This window comes from Pseudonaja textilis, chromosome 2, assembly GCF_049901715.1.
Source record: "Pseudonaja textilis isolate UNSWEBS1 chromosome 2, rPseTex1.2, whole genome shotgun sequence".
Taxonomy (NCBI): Eukaryota; Metazoa; Chordata; class Lepidosauria; order Squamata; family Elapidae; genus Pseudonaja; species Pseudonaja textilis.
Window position 1 is genome coordinate 151,422,612 of NC_141991.1, and position 22,867 is coordinate 151,445,478.

Here is a 22,867-nt window from a genome sequence, read left to right on the forward strand (position 1 = left end):
GATCTGGGCATTTAAAAACCCCTGGACCACATCTAGCCTTTGGCTGTTCCTGTCCAGCCAATGAAGTTAGTTGGAAATTAGAAATCAAATGTGAATAAGTGTGACATGATACCGTGTTTCTCATATAATAAGGCCGAGTCTTTTTTCTTTTTGAGCCCTGAAAAAATGGCTAGGCCGACTTTTCCGGGGTGACTTAATTCCCCCTCCTTGCATCTTCGGGCGGGCGGGCAGCGATGGCTTGGATGTTGACCTCGGCATTGGTGGGGCACTTCATATCGGGGTCAATGCAGGCAGCACCATATCCAGGTGTGCAACAAAAGTACTTCCTAATGGCAACCCCCCCCCCCCCCACTATTCCCCCCTATTTAGCATGTTTTAATATAGGCCTTAATTGGGGGGAGGGGCTTAATTTCATTTCATGTCTATAAAACATGCTGGGACTTCCTATTGGGGGAGGCCATATTGTTGGAGAAATAGGGTAGGTAAGTAAGGCATATCTGTCAGTAACTAATAGTTATTGAGGTTACATTTCAGAAGTATTTCCAGAAGATATTGTTATATAGCACAGTCTAATGCAGACATAGAAACTTGATCTCTTAAATGTATTTGCATTTTTCTTGTGAAATTTTCTTGAAAGAATTTAGAGCTATGTACACCTATTTCCTTTCTCTCATCGCCTAGGAATCTGGAATGTGTTTGCAGGATTCCTCTTTCTTTTTTATTTTTCGCTTAAATGTTCCTCATGCAGGGTAATAAAAAAGAAAAATTTAAAATGAAGATAAATACATTCTAGCATCTTACTTTTAGATTCCATACTTGGGTATTTGACTATAAGGAAACAGGAAAAACAAAAATGGGAAAGGCTTTTCAGGAAGAAACTTACAGGTCTTGGTTCCAGAAGCTGAAGTGTGCCTTAAAGCAAAAGGATATGAAGATTAAATTCAACAAGAATAATTAATTCTGTTGTTGCAGTTGCTGCCACATAGGCAGTGTTTAAATGTATCCAAAAAGCTTTGCCACCAGCAAATGTATGGATCTCTTAAATATGAGGCATGGCTTTTTTTTTTTTTAATAGCTAAGAGGTCCCTTTTAAAGAGAACGTTGGCAAGTAGGAAAATAAGCATTCAAAGAAAAACAGTAGGATACTTTGAGTTGAGAGCTCTTCAAATGTTGCCTAGCTTCAGTATGAACTAGGAATAATCTCAGCATTTGGGGGAAAGCTTATCCCTTGCATTCAGGAGATAATAATATACTTCTGAGGTCTTAATGACAGGAAGTAGGTTTTATCACCTTAAGTATGAGGCATGTAGGAGGAATAAACTTGCCATGTTCAGGCAATGTAAGCAACTGACAAATCATCTCCTAGGAGAGAGGTTCCTACTGTAAATACCTGAGTATCAGGGAGAAACCCCGCTGTTTTTCTCTCCTTCTCTGGCTTCTGGCTCTCCCGCAAAAGCATTCAGATATGCTTAGACAAAGGAAGATGTCTGTACTAGAATACTTATACTGGCTAGTTAAGCAGATTTACCTCTTTCAACTTCTTTTAATTGTCTTAGTTTTCCTGTTCTGCACACCTTAAAACTGGGCTCACCCTTGATTTCCATAGCAGAGTAATAGAATGCACACTGTTTGCTTCCCGAAGTCTCTTTCAGTGTAGAATCAGAATCCAAAGCAAGAGACAGGGTAGGATTTAAGAAGACCAGCTCTGAATCTTACTATGTTTCAGACCACTATACTCAGAAGTACAAAAGGTTTTCCCTTGTTAATGCTATAGTGCACCTGACATTTAGTTTTGAGAAAAGAATTGTGGCTTTCTAAGGCCATAGAAATGATCTCAAATTTAGATGTGAGAGTTCAATGTTGAATTTGTTATTCAGCAATGAGGTTCAGTGTTGATCTGGAAGTACAAGTGGGTCTCCCTTTTCTCAGTTAAAACAAGGGTAGAGAAAATTGAATCTCTGGATTGGCCTGGAATTGTGGGAAGTGGCAGGGAAGAATGTTTATGCCTTTCCATACAGATGTGTCCTTTGTAAGAAGGGTTAATCCTAAATGGAAATTTTGTTCATATTTTATGAACTTGTGTCCTTCAAATACTTTAAACTACAATTCACTTTATTATCCTTTTTCATTGATCATGCTGCCTGTATCTAGACTGGATTTTTTGGATGGTACCAGATTGGAGAAAATGGTGTTACCTGTTCTTTTTGGTCTTAGCATGTTTGATATAGGAAAACCGAATTGAGTGCCACATGTTTTATGGCTTTATTTAAATGTACAGTAGATAAACAAAGTTATAACCAGAAGAACCATCAAAAACAGAGCGTGCTAAATAAATCTTTTCATTCTTTGATAGAGTGACTAAATTAGTGAATCAGCTAAATGCTATGGACTAATATACTAAAATTTCAGTAAATCTCTGGATAAAGTAGACCACAATCTACTTCTTGGCAAGCTAGAAAAATGTGGGATGGACAGCATCACCACCAGATGGGTTTGTAACTGGCTGACAAATTGTACTCAACGTGTAGAACTTAATGGAACTACATTAACATGGAGGGAAGTAAGCAGTGGGGTAAATGATCATTCTAGATGAGGGAATAGAAGGGGGGGACTCATCAGATTTGCAGATAATACTAAACTGGCATGAATAGCCAACATGCCAGAATACAAGCTCAAGATCCAAAAGGATTTTGACTGACTTGAACACTGGGCCCTATCTAACAAAATGAAATTCAATGTAGATAAAAGTCAGGCTTTACATTTAGGCAAGAAAAATCAACTGTATGGGTACAGATGATGTGAAAATTGGCTCAATACTAGTAATTGTGAGAGGGATCTTGGAATCTTAGTGGGAAATCACTTAAATATGAGCCAGGTGTGTGGCACAGCCAAAAGTTAGTGGAATCCTAGGCTGCATGGAGGGATAAAATCAAGATCATGTGAAGTTCTAGTATCGCTTTATAAAAGCCTTAATAAGACCACACTTGGAATACTGCATCCAGTTCTGTTCACCACAATATAAAAATATATTAAGATATTGGAAAGAGTACAAAGAAGAGCAACTAAGATGATTAGGGGGCTGGAGGCTAAAATATATGAAGAACAGTTGCAGGAATTGGGCATGTTGTTTACTCTGATGAAAAGGACTAGGGGAGATGATAGCAGTGTTCCAATATTTGAGGTACTCTTATAAAGGCAAGGGTATCAACCTATTTTCCAAAGTACCAGAAGGCAGCAGAAGAAACAGTGGATGGAAACTAACTAAGGAGAGAAGCAACCTAGTACTAAGGAGAAATTTTCTAACAGTGAGAGCAATAAACCAATGGAATAGCCTGCCTCCAGAAGTTGTGGGGTCTCCATCACTGAAAGCTTTCAAAAAGAGACTGGACAATCATTTGTCTGAAATGGTAAAGGCTCTCCTGCTTGAGCAGGGGGTTGGACTAGAAGACCCTCATGATCTCTTCCAACTTTATTATTCTATGTTCTATATTCTATGTGATTTTCTGATCTGGACAGTCTAGTTGATGGCATTGCTAACTTTTTAACAGCAGCTTAATCTGCAGCAAGAACTACTTTTGGGAAAGAACAGTCTAGAAGATCACATGTGATTTCATAAACTAGCTTTAGCTATGTACTCCTGCTTCCCTTTTATTCCTTCGCCAATATTTTCCATGTGGCAATTCTGCCTGGCCCATTTCATCTAGACTGGTTGCACATAGGTCTTTTAAGAAACGTATGTATGTATGTACAGTATTCAGCTTTGTTCGGGTATTTTCCCACATCATTATAGTTGTGCTTTTAAAGTTGTAGGGACGTTTCGGCAGAATCTCATCTGCCATCATCAGGCTTCTGTATAGTTTTCATCTGTGAGTCAGACTTTCACAGCCGTTTCTGTTTTAAATTTGGTGCTAGCCTACGCTGTGCCAGAATGGTTAGCACCAAATTTAAAACAGAAACGGCTGTGAAAGTCTCACTCATAGACGAACACTATACAGAAGCCTGATGATGGCAGATGAGATTCTGCCGAAACATCCCTACAACTTTAAAAGCACAACTATAATGACGTGGGAAAATACCCGAACAAAGCTGAATACCATACTGTATGTATATACAGTATGTATGTATTTATTTAGCCTATGACATATATTTATGAACTAGCAATATATATTAACATTTCATCTAGAAATAAAATATAAATATCATGGTTTCTTTTAGGAAAGAAACCATGATATTCATGTATGGATGATTAAGGGTAAACCAAAACATAGTTTCATATATACAAGCAGAATGCAGTAAATCTTGAGCTACATAGAGTTTTGAAATACACCTTAATCTGTTTACTTCCATATGTACAACTTCTGTTAAATGCACAAAAGCAGCCATGTTATTGGTAGACCAGGGCAAATTAATTTCAGTATTGAAATATAATTTCTGGTGCAACAATTATATTATCATTGTCTACAATGGAAGTGCCCCAAAAAAAAAAAGAATTGGTTTCAACCATATGACCAAAACCTTTTTATGTATATGGTATGCAACACATATAAAAAGGGATGTGGCTTTGCTTGCCTGCTTCAGGCCACCCTCTATATAATAATAGTTTGTTATGTGCTGCAAATATAGCAAATGTTCACAATGGCATTTAAGCTCAAACAACAGCTAAAAATTTACAATGCATTTACTTTTTAGTGAGTGAATGGTACCTAATGAATCTGTTTGTACAATTCGCAATTGGTGATGAGTCTCTTCATATATATATATATATATATATATATATATATATATATATATATATATATATATATATATATATATTCATATTCATATATATATACACACACACACACATACACACACACACACACAGAGTGCAGAACCAAGCAGCAGAATTCTTATATGAGTCACAATTATTGAATACCTGAGGCAAAACGGAATATACTTAAGAAGTATAATTAAAGTAAAAAAAACATGCTAGATATACAAGAAAAGCAATGGCAACACATTTTGAAATATTCAATAAACTTTAAAAACTACTGTTACTATAGCTGACACCAAGGTGATAACAGCCACTTTTCAGGAGATACAGGCATGTTCTGTAAGACCACTTTCTGTCTCACTGCAAGAGATAAGAGGTTCAAGGCAAGCCTGTACAGTTTCCAATTGTCTAAGCTGAGCAGAGAAACAGCTTCATACTAGCATCTTGAAATTAAAAGCTGCTTGCTTTTTCAGTGTGTTTAGACTTGCAGAAGTTAGACAGTGGTTAAGGATCTTGTGCAGTCTCACCTACTATAAGGCTGCTGGACTGCATTGGGCCTCCTTGTAGAAGAATTGCTTTAATTCCTCAAATTCTTATTTAATTATGTCAATTTGAGAAAATTTACTTGCTGTCTCTAGAAAGAATATTCTGGTTTCTAGAGCTGCTTTCTTCCACCACGGAAAGCTAGGACCTTAATCCAGTTCCAATTCCTTATTGTTAAAATGTGATCAACAGATGGGCTGATTTGCCTTTTTGCAGATTTCTCCGTTCAGCAATAAAGCTACCTTACAACTAGACATTATTTTGGAATAGGTATTACAGCATTGATTGGGGTTCCAGTTTAAATGATATCCTGTTTTAACAAATAGGATGATTCTCACGGCAACTAACAATAATAAACATCAAGACAAAAACACAGAGCACACAAAGTTATTAAGTTGCAAGTAAACTCAAGTAAAATGCATAAATAAAAAATACAAATAACATCAAAGAATTCCATATACACACAGATACTCAGCAAAGTCAACTTAAAAGCCAAAAGCCTGCCTGAATGCAAATGTAGTGTATTTGCCTTTTAGAAGACAATTGTGTGGCTCTTATTAGCCTCTGAATGGCTACCCCAGAGGGTATAACATTTCAGACTATTTTTAAATTGTTAAGATTATTCTGCAACTGCTGTACCATAAGCTTTCCTATGGCATCTTTAACGCCTGGGAAATGAATTTTATCATATGCATTTGTTAAAATTTGCAGAATATTGTAATTCGCCTTAATATGGATCTTTTGGTTGAGGTAATGTCTCTGTATAGTTCATAAAGAACAGAGTGTTGATATTTTTCAGTAATAGGTGGGATACAATTTTGATGTGTAAATAAGTTTGAGGTTCCTCCCAACACCTGGATTGTTCCACTCTGATGTTGTTTAGAAGAGCCATGAAAAGCTGGCTCTTCACCTAGGCCTTTAATAAGGGAGAGTGAGTCCGCTTACTTCATCATACTTGCCATTTTTATTCCTTAATATTCTATTGATTTTATTACATTTCTTGGATTGCTGTGAATCATTGATAATTTATTATTATTGCTGATTCCTGTGGCTTAAATGATTTAGATTTTTCAGTGCAATGGGGTCTGCTCTATGGAGTTCCTTGGTGTCCAGGATGGCATTGATGATTCCTTTTGCAGGCAAATAAAATCATCTGGAATCATCTGGGGAAGGTCGTGGGAATCTCTTATCAACTGTTCTGAAATTTATGGCAGGAAAATTTAAAGTTATAAGGGAATGTGAGGAGTCAGACCCACAATTCTGGGAGAGACCTTTACATTCAATATAGCTTCAATATATTTCACCAATCTGAGGAGTTTTTCAATTCAAGAAAGCCCAGTTTTGGTTTTGAGGCAGAATAAGATTATCAGAAGAGTAACACGCAGACACACTTACACACACCATATATAGATATAACACGTGGGATTTCTGAGGGATTTCTTACAAGACAAAAGCATTTAAATCTGTTGCTAAGATTATCTTTCTCTCTACTTGGAAAAAGATCTAGAAATGTCAGTGGAGAAATTTTAATGTCCCAACAAATCAGTGCAGAATCTTCAAGACATATTTTATCTCAAGCTCTATCTGGCTTTTCTAGATTACAAGCCTCATCAGGTGCTTAACAAAAAAGTATTCATTATGCATATTCATTATGCAGTGTTTCAGCTCCCTTCCCAGCATACATTATACTATTGTCGTCATGAGATTAATTTTGAGACATTTCATATTTTATTATATTTTTGTCTTTTCTATTTGTTGTGGAGTTTGGTTGCCAAGATGCCTTTAGAAACATGTTATATCATTAAAACATTTTCTGATACCAAGCTGTTGCAAAATGTTGCAATAGTGGGTGCCTGATGTCTTGCCTCCCTTTCCATTCCTCTGTTAATGTAATCAGTAATTGGAATAAAAAACAGATATGGCATTTCTATCAGTTATCATTTGTACACAAAGTCTATTTGCAGATGGGAGTATTTCAGAGGTTTGCAGGTGGGATTGTAAAACTCTTGTTAGTGTCTGCATAATTATTTGTCAACCTATATTGGTTTCTCTAGTTGTACTCTTAAAATGCTGAAACCAACTCATATTTATATGTATGAACATTTGTTGTAATGGTTACAGATGCCAACTGGACAATGATTATGACTTGATTATTGTCCAACTGGACAATGATTATGTCTGCTATCTGGAGCATTTTTGCTTTTAAAGATGATTATAATCTTGGTATTCTATGTGAAAGAGTAAGATTCACATAAATGTATTAACAATCTTTTTTAAAAGTTTGAGCATGTAAATATCAAGCCTTGACTCTTTGGTCAATTTTAAAACTTTTTGAGACATTAACATTTTTATATAGGTACTAGTTAGTTTTCACTTAAAATTAAAAGAAGATCCCCTAAAAATTACCAGGTTTATACTTAGTGCATGTAAACCTATTTAAGGCTTCTGAGATCTTTCTTGTGTTTTTCTCCAGAACTTCTGCAAAAAGTGGGTTGAAACATTTGTTTAGTTAACTTCAATTTAGCTTTCTGGTCAAGTCCTTAAACTGTGGTCAATCTTAACAACAGTTTATTAAACCAAGCTATTTTTATGAATCGTATTATGAAGTGTTCAAATAATTTGTTTCAATAAATTGTAACCAATGAACCAGAATTTATTTAGGTTCAATTACAGTGGTAATGTATGAATAATTATAAATAAAGTAATAGGCATTCTGTCCTTGCAGCAGTGCCAGAACACAAAATGGAAAGGGTAAAACCAGTACATCTGAAATACATTCGTGTGACAATAAATAAATAAATATTTATTTATTTGTTGGTTGGTTGGTTTGTCAAACATGTACAAGATAACAAATATAAGTATGAACATAATAACAAAGGAGTAAATACAGATAAATGGGGACAGTAAGACAGGGACAGTAGGCATGCTGCTGCGCTTATGCACGCCCCCTTTAAGGATCTCTTAGGAATGGGATGAGGTCCACGGTAAGACAGTTTGAGGTTGAAGCTGTGAGGGGTTGAAGCGGTAACAACGGAGTCAGGTAGGGCATTCCAGGTGTTGACAATAAACCATAGTTTATCAATCCTGGTTTCATGTTCTCCACATGCGTTAGACACAGTTCTCAATTTGGGACAGAATACCCATTGGTTAGACTGGTGGTGAGGAATTGTGGTCATTTTCCATGGGATAAGTCCCATTAGCATTGCATCTGAAAACTGCCAATGAATTGTGTTGGTCTAGAAAGATGGCTGCAGTTAGAATTAGTAATTTGGGATGAACAGGTGCTTCCACGCTCTATTTCTTCCTCTGTTAGCAGCCTGAATGTATCCAACTGGGACAGCTCTTTCTTCAGCTTCTCTGTGGCCACTTAAAGATCCGTTTGCCTTGAAAGTAGCTGTAGAAGTTTACAAGCTGAAATTGTCTTTTCTTTGAAGGCCATTCGGGAACTGCTGGTTGAATGGTGTGTTGAGCCTGTGCATCATGGGGCATGAGGATGTGGGAATATTGTGGGAAGATATTCTTAATTGTACTTTTTTCCCTCCATCTCTATGTTTAAATGTATTGTATTCTAGATATTCAGAAGTTGTAGATTTAAGTTTACAAAATATCAAAATCAGTTGGTCAAAACTGCAATGGTATCTATTTTACCATATCCAAATATTATTTTAGATTGTACTTATGCACTTATTACAGATATCAAGTTGAAATACTAAATAAATTAATGCTTACTCAGAGATCAATAGTGAAAGGAAAATTGTTCCTGTTGTTTCTGGTGAATAATTATTTGTCTGTAGGCAGTTTACAAAGTATTGCTTATTTATTAATTAAAATTACATTTATTTTTATTAAAAATAATTCCGAATGTATTAAATGGTTGCATTGTTGTTCTTTTTTGGAAAATCTGTGTAATCGTGTCCATTTTTAAAGCATACTTTCTGGTATAAATCTTAATTCTTGTGGTGAAAAATATACAACACAGGCTTAGAAGTATCTACTCTTATTAGGATGGCGTTATTTTGATTTTTAAAAGGTATTATATATAACCTATTCCTTGCAATAAGCTGCAGGTCACATTCACATATGGGTTAGTAGCTTCCCATCCCAGCTGTAGCTTCTTAGTAAGACAATTGTACTTTTTCTGTGTGACATGCTTGTCTCATCTCAGTCTTCAGCTCCTCCTGATGACCTATCTGACTGAAAAAGCAGTCGCTATAAATGTTCCAGGGCTTCTGATGATATGGCATCAAGAATACAGGAAGCCTTATACCAGTGTTCATTTGTACAACAGTAGATAAAGAGCTCTCTCTGCTCATTTAATTTCATTTACGACTTTTGGTTGTGGTCTTTGGAAAAAGCCAAACTCTGCCACAAAAACAAAACAAAAGAACTAAACTCTATAATTTCACATACCACAAATTTACACACTGACCTGTTTTAGGCACCAAAGGGAGCTTCCCCCTTTCAGTGAATGAATTGTATAGTACTTGAATAAACTGTATGTGAATAAAGTACAAATGAATAAGTCATACTTGAATAAACAATAAATGGGGGTAGGGAGGGAAATGAGGAAGCCTAGTGAATAATGAGAATGCTTCCTATCATAAACTAAAGGAGTAAAACATAAAACTAGGCAAAAGTAATGATGCTTTGCTTGCTGGTTTTTGTTCTTTGTTGCTGCATGCTCCGTACTCTTTCAGTATATGTATCTGGGCTTAGACTCTCAATTATGTAGAATTTTATGTCATTCTAATAATTAAGAACTACTGGTAGTGTTTCTACAATTTTATATAAACCCCTGGGCAGCTTACTAAGCACAAACATTTAAGACTGTCATTAACAGCAAACCTGGTGTTATTGGCATTATCAAATGTTTTAAATTTTAGAATTAGTTTGGAATACTCATGTGATGGAGAACTAATATTTAGCGAATGTTCTTAATTCTGTTGTAGGAATTTGGATTTATAGGGTCATACTGTACATTAATTTAATAAAATATACTTTTGCTGAACAGTCTAGCCCTCATGGCAAAAGTTGAATAATTTTATTTAGTAAATTTGTAATCAAAGTGACTCTCAATTTTTTATTCTTAATCCAAATATTAAATGGAAATATGATTACGTATAGAAGTAAGGACTGGATTAATTACTCAGAAATTAAGAGTCTTAATTGTTTTTGTCCCTATTGTTACAATTACAGAAAGGAAGGACAAATAAATTTTCCGGACTCCTTCAATTTCTTCAATTAAGTCCACTTGCTCGGTTTAATGTTAAATTATGAAACTGCTTATTAAACTTGTTTAATTTATTTATTCTTGCCTATTTATTCTTTTCTTTGCATATATAAAGTGAAATATTGAGATAACTGTTTTTAGTATTTTTATAACAGGTTCTTGCATAGATTTATGCAATACTGTTGTTCCGTTTCCATTTTCTGCATTGTTTATCTTCCCTACTCAGACAGGGAAAAAATATTTGAATGCAATTCCTCTCTCACTTTTTTGGGGAGGGGGGAATAGAAAATTGAAAGGGGTAGTGAACCATGATTCAAGAGGCTGAGAGAGAACCTCTTTCTTTCACAGCATTAATTAACTCAAGTTCGTTAGGACGTAGAGTCTACTGCAGTTTTCCCTTGTTTGTGCTAAATCAGGTCAGAGAGAGAAAACTTTTGAAGTAGGCTCTAAGTGTTATAACATTCAGAAGAATGAAGAAGCAAAGCAAGCTGATATAACTATTATATCGATTGATATTGTTCTGGGGATTTTGTTGTATAATATGCCAAAGATGTGAGATGTATATTAATAAATATTTCCTATAATTGTGAAAATGAATTCTGTTAATATTGGAGAGACATCAGTAGGAGATACTTGATTATTACTTCAAAAGAGGTGAGTTGGCAATTACCGAGAGACTAGGTTGAGTTCATGCGAGCGTTGTGCAATATGCAGAACACATTTTTTTAAAAGAATGTATGTTTGGGAGACTATTCTGTCTTATCGGGCAATAACAAAACAGTTTAATTGTCCCAATCCATGTCAGAAGTTATTGTTTATGTCTAGTTAATTTCTTTTATTTTAATCTCTATTGTGTTTTTGTGTATTTATATAACTTTGCTCCTATATTATGAAGTATGTTGCAAAATAGTGTATATCATCATTCTTTATACTAATGGGAAGATGTAGCCACCTTAAATTTAGTATCCCATCTGGAACTGAGCCAAGATGGACATAAAGTACCATAGACTCAATTTTAGCAAAAAAGTGTTCTCATTTCTGTACCTGGGGATAGGGGGGTAGGGCAGGAGCAAGCCACAGGCTAATATGTTGTAGATCTCGCTAGCCCTGTGGAGAGTGGAAATTTATGTGCTATTCATTCACTAAGGAAGTAGTTTGCCAGGGTGCTACTGACTGTTTCTATGACAACCCCAAGAAAGCTTTACAGTTGATCCTCTTGCTGGAAAAGAGTGAAAGTGAGAAGGAGGGAGGGAGAGAAAGACAGCCTCCAAAAATGAAAAGGCAAAAATAAACACACACACGCATGCACACACACAAACACACACACACAAGGAAAATAGACAAAGATTTGGAAAGTTTTATTTGAAGCCATTAGCTTCTACAGTCAGCTAGATGCTCATTTGGGAGCACACTGTAGTGAACTCAATATTTACTCTTGAGCAAACATATATAGAATTTTGATATAGAAGTCCTCCCAAACTTGACAGAATCCCCAACCTCCAGGTTAGCATTTAAAACTATGCTTTTAAATAAACATTTTCTTAAATGATTCCTTTAGGATCTTTAGTTATTGCAGATAAAAGTGATTATGCTTTAAACGGGAATGGCAATGATAAAAACTTGTTTTTGTTTTGGTGAAAGGAGGGAAACTCTTTCAGATATTAGAGCGACTCTTTGTTTCCTCTAGTTGATCTATGTCCCTTCAGGGTTTTAGAATGACTCTTTTTAAAAAAACATACTCTTCTTTCTTCTTTCTCTTTAATTGCTATGTTTCTGTTGGTATTGTGTATCTTCTAGTTAAGTATACTCATTATTTTATTTCTACTCACTTGTTTATTGATTGATTAGATGGAGAATATGATACACACATTTTCTCTTCAGTCAAATTATTCCAATTATTATTGTGCAAGAAACCAATAATCTTCTGCACTAGACCTCTCGTACATGATCACCTTTTATTATTTAATATTGGAAACCAGGGGATGATACAAGGAACTTCACTGATTTGAATAGAAGTTATACAGCAACGATATATGACATATTAATTCCATTGAAAGGTTTTTGTGTTATTAGGTTATTTCCCTAATATGGCTGTATCAAAGTGTGCATTATCAAAAAAATATGTTGCAAAATCCCTAAATAAGAATAATGTTTTCTAGTTTGAACGGTCAACAGCTTCCTTTGTAATCAACAATAGTGGGTGCCGATGCTTGACGATGTTTCCATTGTTTCATTTGCAGCCTCTGTTTCTGTTTCTGTTCTGATTAAATGACAAATATCCACAGCGATATTCAAACTAACCTTGATATAGTACTAAAATAAAAGATTCACTTCCATCTCTCTCTTTTTTTTAATGAATAAAAAATGTAGATCAAACATTATGGGTTACTTGTCCAACGTGGAATTCCATATGCATCTTTATCTCCATAGAAATCTGATACCAAGGCAAGATAACAATTAAATTGCACATGTGCTTGATTTAATGTATCAAAAAAGTAAAAAGAGTACATCAGAATTTTAGCTGTGACTGAGTATCATCATAATATGGACTGGTATTGCTAGGGCTAGGCAGATCTTACAATCAGTTCAGGGGGTTGATTATATTGCAAAGGGCTTCAGCACCGAATTCAAGTCTGGGGTTGTTTGTACTTGTACGTGGCCAAAAATTGAATAAAAATATATCTATACATATTTGCAGCTTCTCATAAGTATACCTAAAATTGGTTTTAAAATCTAATTTTGTACAGTGTCTTTTTTACAGGGAGGAATAGCATATTTCAGTTCCATATCAAATCTTATATTAAAGAAAAAAATTATATTAGTTGCTTAGAAGTTAAAAGAAATACACTAATTTAAAGGAAACATTCTGTGTATATAAGAAGTTGGGAGTCTTTGCGCTCCCAAGAAATAAGGAACCGAGAGTCGAGTTTTAAATTTCACCAACTTATTTTGAAAATCTTTGTGGGGATGGCTAGAGAGGAGAGAGAGGAAAGGGCAGTTCATTTTTCTTTTGTCTTCTTTATTCTACTTCCTTATGCTTCACCTTGCACATATACCCCCTCATGACACAGATGCAGAAAATTAATCTCCAAGCTTTTGTGCCTGGAGAGAACTTTTCTACCTCAACTGCCTGCCTGCCTGCCTCCTCACCTATAATCTGTGTGATCGAGCAGAAGGAGCAGATTTAGGTATTTGGTCACAGTTCTTTGATATTTTGTCACTAGGGTCACAGAGAGATGTGGGGCGGCCTGTACTTTTCCCAAGCAAGCAACCTGTTTATGTGTGGGAAGAGGTTGGAGGGTCCTGTACCCTGCTCCAATGGACTGACTAATGCCAGATTTGTGGGTAGACAGAAATGAGAAGCAGCCATTTGTCCCACTCCTCCCCCTATTTAAGCTGAGCAGGGCAAACCTTCACTTATGATTTGCAAATGTAAATCCGGAGCTCTCATTTGGCCGTCTACTTGGCTGCTGAAAATCTGGCAACAAGGCCTGACAGTGGGCATTAGAAAAGGTTCAGCATAGGTCTGACTTTCATGCTATCTCCATGGACTACCTCTCACTAGTGTATTTGGTATATCAGTCGCTGCACTCACACAAGCACAAAGTGAAAGACTAGAAATACTCAAGCTATGGCAGTGCAAAGAGGAATATATACTGCCCTCTGCGTCAGTATGAGTAGCGCCCTGAATTATTTGTAAATTGAGCTTCTTTGGTATTGTTGTCCTATGATAAGTTGGTAAAGTGCTAAGAGAATGGATGGGCTGAGCCAAAGAACAAGCAAACCAGGTTCAGTTAAAGTAAGAATGCCTTCCCAGGTCTCGCTAAAATGCTCCCATACTGAAGCAAAAGCTTTGGAGGACTGTTATTATTATGGTTGTGCATATAGTTAGTCAGATGTTTATATGGATTTGGCATTTTTGTCAACCTATCAAGTGGTTTCCAAAGACTTGAGATAGGTAGGTTTAATAATATTAAAGGCTTCATTGCAGACTGTAAGCTATTCTAAGTATAGCTGCCATTTGCAATTGATTTGCAATAACAAGTCATTATTTCTTTGTGTTCAATCTTTTGTATATTTATGACAGTAAACAACTTTTCTTTTAGTAGTCTTGAAGATACCAAGTAGTCTTGGTATTATTATTATTATTGTTTGTTGCATAGTCAGCCAGAAGTTTAGACTGCATCTGGCATTTTTATCCACCTATTGAGTCCTTCCTACAGACCTGGGATAAGCAGATATTATTGTTTAATGGTGTTAAAGGTATTATTGTAGGATGATTATTAATAATCATAATCCTTATTATTGACTTTCTTGCCTATATTTTTAATCCTCTTTAAATCTCTCCATTTTATCTTATACATTATATGATATACAATGTGTATTTGTATATACGTATAATATATTTTTGTATTATATAATTATACATAAATATTACACATTTTCTTTTTGTTGTCTTTCTTTGTACTATTTTTCCTTTTCCTAGAGTCCTCTATTATACTATTTTTAATCAGCTTTTCTGATGCCCTTTGTTTTAAACTTGCAACATAATCAAAATTCAGGTAACAAAAAGTATGTTGCGATGAAATATCTTAAAATAGCTGTTCTTGAAAAAGTTTCAGGATAGTTCCAACTTTGCAGTGTGTTTAAGTTTTGTCATGTTTGATTTATTGATTTGGGGTTAGAAGACGTAAGTAATTTCATCAAAATGAATGATTGACAGCCAGCACTAAGGATTGAAGTTCTTGGCAAATGTTAAGATGAAGTGGCAGAAAGAAGGGGAAATGTGCAGAAAACTCCTATTTTGCTAGGAACAGGACAGACTGGCTGGCTGCATCTGAGATAGATAACAGGAGCTTACGAAGAAATGCATTGGGGCAGAGACAATGACTTTCGATCATTACTTGAACTGAGAAAAAAGTAGACTAAATCTGACTGAATCTTAAAGAGTATTATAATTGAACAGATCTTTTCCTAGAAATAGTTGGACCAAGAGGTGACAGAAGGAGAATAAGATGGAAAGAGAAAGACCGAACAGCTGCTTTCTCTGAGACCTGTGGGGCTGTCTTGGGTGTGTGTGTGTGTGTGTGAGTTTGGGGTGTATCCTAGGAGATTTATTTATTTAAAATATTTTGCAAGTTGTATTCTAGCCAAAATCTGTGGGCCAATAAAAATGCCATTGCTGCTGGACTTCACTTATTTGTTAGATATGAACTTGTCGATTTGGCAAATTGTTTTCAGTCTCTTAACTGCACAGTCTCTTTCTCTCTGTGTCTCTCTCTGCCACCCCCTCCCTGATTCCTTCTCTGCCAACCTCCCCCTCCACCTCCCTTTTCCTTTGATGCAGCCATTGGCTGCTCCACGATAGGTCTTCTTGCCAAATAGGTGGATCCTTCTTCTCTCTCTCTCTCTCTCTCTCTTTTTTCCGCTGGCATTGGCAAAGGCAAATGGTTGGGGACCGAGCATGAAAGGAGAAAGCAAGCAAGCCAGAGAGTTTAGGAGGAAAAAGGGAAAGGAAAAAAGGGGGAAAAACAACAACAACAAAATCCCCCATACCCCAGCAGTTGGGTTTTGCCAGCAGCCGATCACAGCTGATCCCACAGCGGAGTCTGCCCCTTTTCCCCTAGACCTGCGATCACCCCTATTCTCAGGCGGAGGGAGCCACATCTAAGTTGCATCTTTGCATTTCTGCCAACGCTGAGAGAGATTCTTCTCTGGTCTCAGCTTCCCCTGTCTGATTAGTTGCTGTTGTCCTTCCTATTTTTTTTTTAATTTTGTTTCCTTCTTCCCTTTATCACGATTATTGCTATTATTGTTGCTAGTATTTTTTTTAACAGCCATTTGGCATTTTTAATCTATTTTGTGCATGTGGCACAGGCAGAGTGATGTTGATTTATTTCTGTCTTCGGCTGAGGTTTCCCTTCCTAGCTGCCTTCTTTCAGTTTTTAATCCTTCACTTTTGCTTTCCCACTCTCTTTATTAAACAAGACTTGAACATTTTGGTGAACAGTTTGTAGTGAAAGATGCAGCCAACAATTATTTTTTACTTAATTTAAGAAATATCCAGCACTCTTGTGTGCCCTTCCTTCGTACAGTTCTACTTTCCTCTTTTTCCCCCCTCTCCTCACCTTCCACCCCGCATACCCACAATATCGTCCGCTTTCTATTCTCTGCAATTCTGAGCCCAGAATTTCTGAATCGGGGGCTTAGCTTCGCCGGGATGAGACAGAGCAATGGTAATTATTTCCATTTTTGACTTTTTTTTCCTGGATGCTTTTGTTGTAGGTAATTTTTTATTTTTAAAATAAAGTTAGAAGGCCCACTAAAATTATTTCAATTTATAAAGAATATTTAGAGCTTTGGGTTTAGGACAGGGGATCAGAACTGATTTTGTCTTTAATTCCTATGTTGCTAAACAAACTTCAGTACTTTTATTTTTAAAGAAGTGAAATTTTACTTCCACAACTTCATGCTGATTTTTTTTTAGATTTCCATACTAATGCATTGTCAAAACAATGTTAATTCTACTGTTTTCTCTCCCTCCCCTCTCCCCAAATTCCTGCTTGTCGTCCTTCTAGTATTTTATTTTTTAGCTGGATTAATCACACTCTGAGCTTAGCTTTACGTGTTTTCACTTTGCTGTTTCTCTACCTATGAATTTCACGTTGTGATGCTTCCCCCTCCCGATTTTCTTATTCTAATGGATTTTTCCTTTCTTTGTTTTGCATCCTTTCTTCTCACCCTGTTCTCCCCAGGATGAATTCCACCCCTTCATTGAAGCTCTCCTTCCGCATGTCCGTGCCTTTTCCTACACATGGTTCAATCTGCAAGCTCGGAAGCGAAAGTACTTTAAGAAGCACGAGAAGCGAATGTCAAAGGATGAGGAACGAGCTGTGAAGGATGAATTACTTGGTGAAAAGCCTGAGATCAAGCAGAAATGGGCATCCCGACTCCTGGCCAAGCTACGCAAGGATATCCGCCCAGAGTTTCGTGAGGACTTTGTCTTGACCATCACAGGCAAGAAAGCTCCGTGTTGTGTCCTCTCCAATCCAGATCAGAAAGGCAAAATTCGCAGGATTGACTGCCTGAGGCAGGCTGACAAGGTTTGGAGGCTGGACCTAGTTATGGTCATCTTGTTCAAAGGGATCCCCCTTGAAAGTACTGATGGGGAGCGGCTATACAAGTCGCCGCAGTGCTCAAACCCGGGCCTTTGCGTCCAGCCACACCACATTGGAGTCACAATTAAAGAACTGGATCTTTACTTGGCGTATTTTGTTCACACTCCTGGTAGGTCCTACAAATAACACCACTCGTGGGGTTTGGTTTTTATGTTTAATTTTATGGGCAGTTGTTTTCTCCAAAATTTTCTTTTTCTCTATATGTTTCCTTTCATCCCTAATTAGCAAACTGCTAACTTTAGATGTGCAGTAGGATGAGTCTATCACGTTCAGTTATTTGAAAAATAACTGAAAATAACAGGTAGTTTTTCTTGATTGCCTGGTTCTTTCCTACCTGTGATGCCGGTAACTTCTTATGATAAAGAAAATCTCTTTTGCTGAAAGCTGAGGGTTGCGTTGGCGGGGGGGGAGGTTGGGGGGTTGGGGGGCTGAGTGGAGGTGTACAAAGAATATTTAGGTAAGTGTCAGATCAACAAAGAGAAAAATGTTTTATTTAATTAGAAGGCAAATTGAGGAGCATTTATTTTGGGGTCAGAATTTTGTTTCTTTGCTTGATCCCCCTCCCCTTCCTAATTCCTTTTGTTGGATCAGTTTAATATATCAGCATGCCCGCAGCTGGTAAACTGCAAACATTCAGATAGGCACTCCTGCACAAATAGTGTGGCAGCATTAGAGCAATAAATGAATTTTCAGTGCCTGCTGTCCCACACAGGAACAAGTTTCTCAAGGGAGAGTTAAGTGTGGAAGGGATAGTTTGGAATCCCTTTCTTTGTTTTTATGGCCTCTTTTTTCCAGCTTGACTTTATACTGTGGGAATGTATAGATGAACACATGTCCCTACCGTATTTTTTTTTTCATTTTTCAGCTCTCTTTTAGTTTTGTTTTCTTGCAATTGAAACAGAAATGCCTGGTTTATTTTAAGCACTATGTCTAATTTGCTTCAGACTTTGAAATCCAAATTGGATTGGCTGCAGAATATTTCTAGATTGATCTTTTGCTGTACTCAAAAGGATCTACCCAAACTTCCCTTCCTCCTTCTGTTGCTTTTGTAGTATTTCTTGCTTTTTCGTTTTCATTTGCTTTTAAGAGGTCAAGAGTCCAACAATAATCCAGCTTTCCTGGATGCTACTTCCATCTTTCTGACACTTTTTCTTCAACAATGACAAGACTCTTCTGTGTTAAACCCACTTGTCTACCTTTTGGCCACCTTATGTGTTCCCACCAGTCTGTATTTCTTATAGTTTCAGTCTAATAATATTGTCAGGAGTTTTTTCTCCTTTTTTAGAATATGCCCGTCCAGTGTGTGTCCTGCAGCCTCTGGACAATGTCAGGAGGTTCATCTCAGCGCCTGAGGATGGCATTACTGGCACACTCATGTCATCTATCCTGCCCAGCTCAGGGCACTTCCAGGCCTGGCAAGTAAAAATCAGCATTCCTCTATTCCTTTTCTTCAAGCGCTTTTCCTTTTCCTTTCCCACTCTAGTTAAAACAACAACAAAACTAGGCCCCCATCACCTTCCTAGCCAGATTCACCCTCACGGATCCATTTAAACAGAGAATTACCCTTTCATATCAGAATATGTACATATTGATTTGTAGCAATTTTACAAGGCAGCACACACAATTACCATTAAAAGAAAATGAATTTTGAAAGTAGATCTTATCATGCTTTCTAAAATTCAGATAAATCACCTGAAGGGGATTATCAGTCCATATCGCAAGTCAAATAAGGAAAGTTGGGTAAACTCTGACAATCATTTATATTTTAATGATGAAGTAGTTTCCCCAGATATTAGCAAGTAAGCCAGCAAATCATTCTAAAATGTAATGTGATTGAATTCCTTGCATTTTCATGGAAGTATATATGTGTGTATTCACAGTTGAATTGCATAGGCCATATTCTTTACTCCTACTCCAATGAAAAGCTCCAGAGTCAAGAAAGCCACTTAAGCCTAAAAGTATTTGCAGGTCAATAGTTTGTATAAGAGTTTGCTCTCTTCCAGTTTAAAATTTATGATATCATAAGCCTTGTTCTTTATTTTACTTAAAAAGATTAAACATTTTTCAGTGTTAAGAAAAACTTATCTTGCAAAATAATGGCACGCATGTTATCAATACCATCAGATAGTCGTAACCCACCCATATCTTGTTAAATAAAATAAAGAAGACTGAGAAAAGGTGTGGTGGAACAGGAAATTTAATTCATGCCACTGAAGACAATAGAACTTGTGCTAAAATCCTTTTTACCGGTGGAATTAGCTAGATTTTACAACCTACCAAACTTTAAAAAATTGATTCTGTGTTTAGTCTTAGAACCCCACTATACTGCCCTTTTTATCCTAGCTTTATTCCTGTACAGGTCTTAAATAAACATAGCAGTAAGTAGCATATCAGTAAATCAGACAGATTTGTGCTGATTGCATGCCAAGAGAACAGTTCCTAATTCTGTGCTTTCCATAATATTTCATTTATTATTTGACCTTTCGATTTTAAGAAAGATCCTCAAGGAAATTCTTACGGTAAATGCAAGAATGAGATGTTGGATATTTGTAGAGAAAAGTCAGTGTGAGAGATTGCTATCACCCCTCCCACGATTGCCTGTTTATGTATGTATGTATGTATCTATGTATGTTATGTTATGTACTGTAATGTATATGTATATGTATATGTATGTAAGAATCTATGTACGTATTTTTCCTGTTACCGGGGCAGAAGTAAGTTCAACTGTTAGAGGAGAAGGGAAAAATAACTTTGGAACAGACTTGGAAAATTAATGATGCAGGATAATCTTTCTCCTTTTCACTGACCCATTTGGACTCTCTGAATATATTTCAAAGTCAATCATCAGATTGTTGAGGAAAAAGAACTGTATGGGTTTTGGAACACATGTTGCCAAGATGGCATAAAGCTCAATTCTAAAAGTGGCAGTATTATCTATCTGTGTCTGAATCAAAAACAACACCTTAAGTAATAGGAGCAGTAGTATAAAAAATTATTGTGGGCCTTGGCTAAGAAAATATGGAACATGTAGAAAACCTTTCAATCATAAGATTTTAATTATTCATGTCTTCTAACTGTAAAAATAATGCATATTTTTAATCTCTTAATCTACATGTTTTTCCTCATAGAATAAATAGCAATGGGATTGGAGAATTTTAATTGGGAAAATGTGGGAAAGCCCCAATATAGTTCAGGGTCCTCCCATCAATACTGTTGATTCTTTAAGAATAGATGGAAGATTCAGATCTCAGCTTTCTAATATCACATCATTAGGTTATGTGCTGCTCTTTCATTGGTAACTTGTTAATTATGCACAAGAGAATGAAAAAGGGGACAAGAGGATATTGTTCCTATGGTGTGGAAGAGAGACTATTTACTCAGTTGCTTGGTCTTAATTGCATATACATAAAATAATGCACTTATTAGAATTTAGAGCAATTTGCTTTTGATTCAATTAATCTTATTTTTAGGCAGCAATCATGGATAAACCTATCACTTCCTCCCCATTTCAAAACCATAACCAAAGTATTAATTCTTACAGATATGATCTTAAAACCAGTAGGCCAATTTATTTATCATCCTTGCTATGGGGGCATTGCTTTAGCTTGCTTGGGTATGTCTTGGTGTTATGAAAATTGTAAAACCCATTTGATGAAAGTTCATTCACTGAAATGCTAACTTATATCATTGTTTTATTGCAAGTCATGTTCATTTCTAAAGATTTGCTCTATTCCCTTATTTCTTTTAAATTGTAAAACAAGAGGAGAAGTTAGTGAAAGCATGTTTGTAAATAACTTGGATCCTTTACTAGATCCAAAATTTAATATTTTTTGCCAAGCACAAATGCCAGGTGTGTTTCCTATTCTTATCATGTTAGTGTTTTCTAGTCTTCTTCATTATTTTATTTTGTTATGAAGAAGACTGCCTTGGGGGATGAGTAGAAGGCACTATTTCTTTGGTGCTGGTTATTTCCAGGCTACAAAAACAATCCTCTTTTAATATTTTATATGAATGGTAAACAGCATACAAGTTGTCATGTCATTTCCCAAATCATAGGCTGATGGTGAATTACAGGTTTGACATAGCTAAAGAAGAATGAACCCTAACTTGCACGGATGAGATTCTAGAGAACGCTAATGAAATATATTGTTTAGCATTCAGGAAAATATGAGAATCCTCCTTTCCAGTTAAGTATAGTGGGTGGTATACTGTAGATTGTCTGAAGTTTTCCCTGAGAAGTTGTGTTTTTAAGATAGAGAGATTACTGTTGTGTTTTAGCCTTCGTAGTCTAGCTGTGAAAAAATGAATTAAAATATTACAAATAATATACAGTAAGGTGCAAAATTAGTACATTATTCATTCCACATATAGTGCATTTGGGGCTAAGTAGAATATTTTATCTGGTATCACCAGAATGTGATCTTCTTGTCTCTATGTGTGTGTTTTTAAAGATTTATAAATTCTGTTTTTAAAGTTGAAGTACAGCTTGTCAAGAGTTGCATTCACTCTGGAAAGAGGAAACAAGTACGAGAATTAAAATTGTAATTCTAGATTGAGCAGCACCAGGGCACCTTAAGATTCCATTCCAAGTTATAACTGTTCTAGTTGAGGGGAAACCAATTTAGTTTCCAGTATTAGTGTTAAGTGCTAAGAAGGTGAAGTATCTCTAAAACAGAAAAAACAGATGAATCCGTGAGCAAATTCTGATCTAAATAATGCCACTGATGAAGGAAGGGCATTGCATTGCTAAGTGTTAATAGTTAACCATTGCATCGTTAATCTGGTTTCCCTATTTAATTTTAGAGAACATGTGGAACTATGTATGCCAATAAACCTTCATACTTTCATATTTTGTACCAAAAGCTTCAAAATGTGCCCCAGTGTAGTTATGGTAAGAAATGTATAATTCAGAAACCTTATCAGATGCACCAGAATGTATATGTAAATGGAATAATAGAATTGTGTATCCAATTTGGCTTTTAAAAGGTGCTTTTTTAGAACTGGAAAAAATAATCTGCCTAGAGATCATTTTGTATAAAAAATAAGTGTGCCCCAAACACAAAGCTCTTGACTGCACATGAAAAAAACAGAAGGATGAAAGGCTTCGGAATTAAGTTATAGGAAAATGGGGATGGTGAGATATTGCAACGTATTAATATG

The 22,867-nt window shown here is 36.1% G+C and overlaps 1 protein-coding gene across 4 annotated transcripts in view; it reads left to right on the forward strand.

Moving 5' to 3' along the window:
* LOC148127175 (nuclear factor 1 X-type-like) overlaps positions 1-22,867 on the forward strand; it is a 68,227-nt gene that overhangs the window by 29,211 nt on the left and 16,149 nt on the right. For 2 of the 4 annotated variants that reach the window (XM_087925973.1, XM_087925976.1), the window contains exons 2-3: positions 17,285-17,816; positions 18,993-19,273. In XM_087925973.1, coding sequence (XP_087782099.1) covers positions 17,285-17,816; positions 18,993-19,258 — 798 coding nt within the window. In that variant the 3' untranslated portion in view covers positions 19,259-19,273. Of the gene's footprint in view, positions 1-15,968; positions 16,766-17,284; positions 17,817-18,992; positions 19,274-22,867 lie in introns of those variants that run through there. The other 2 variants (XM_087925975.1, XM_087925974.1) reach the window with 2 other exon arrangements.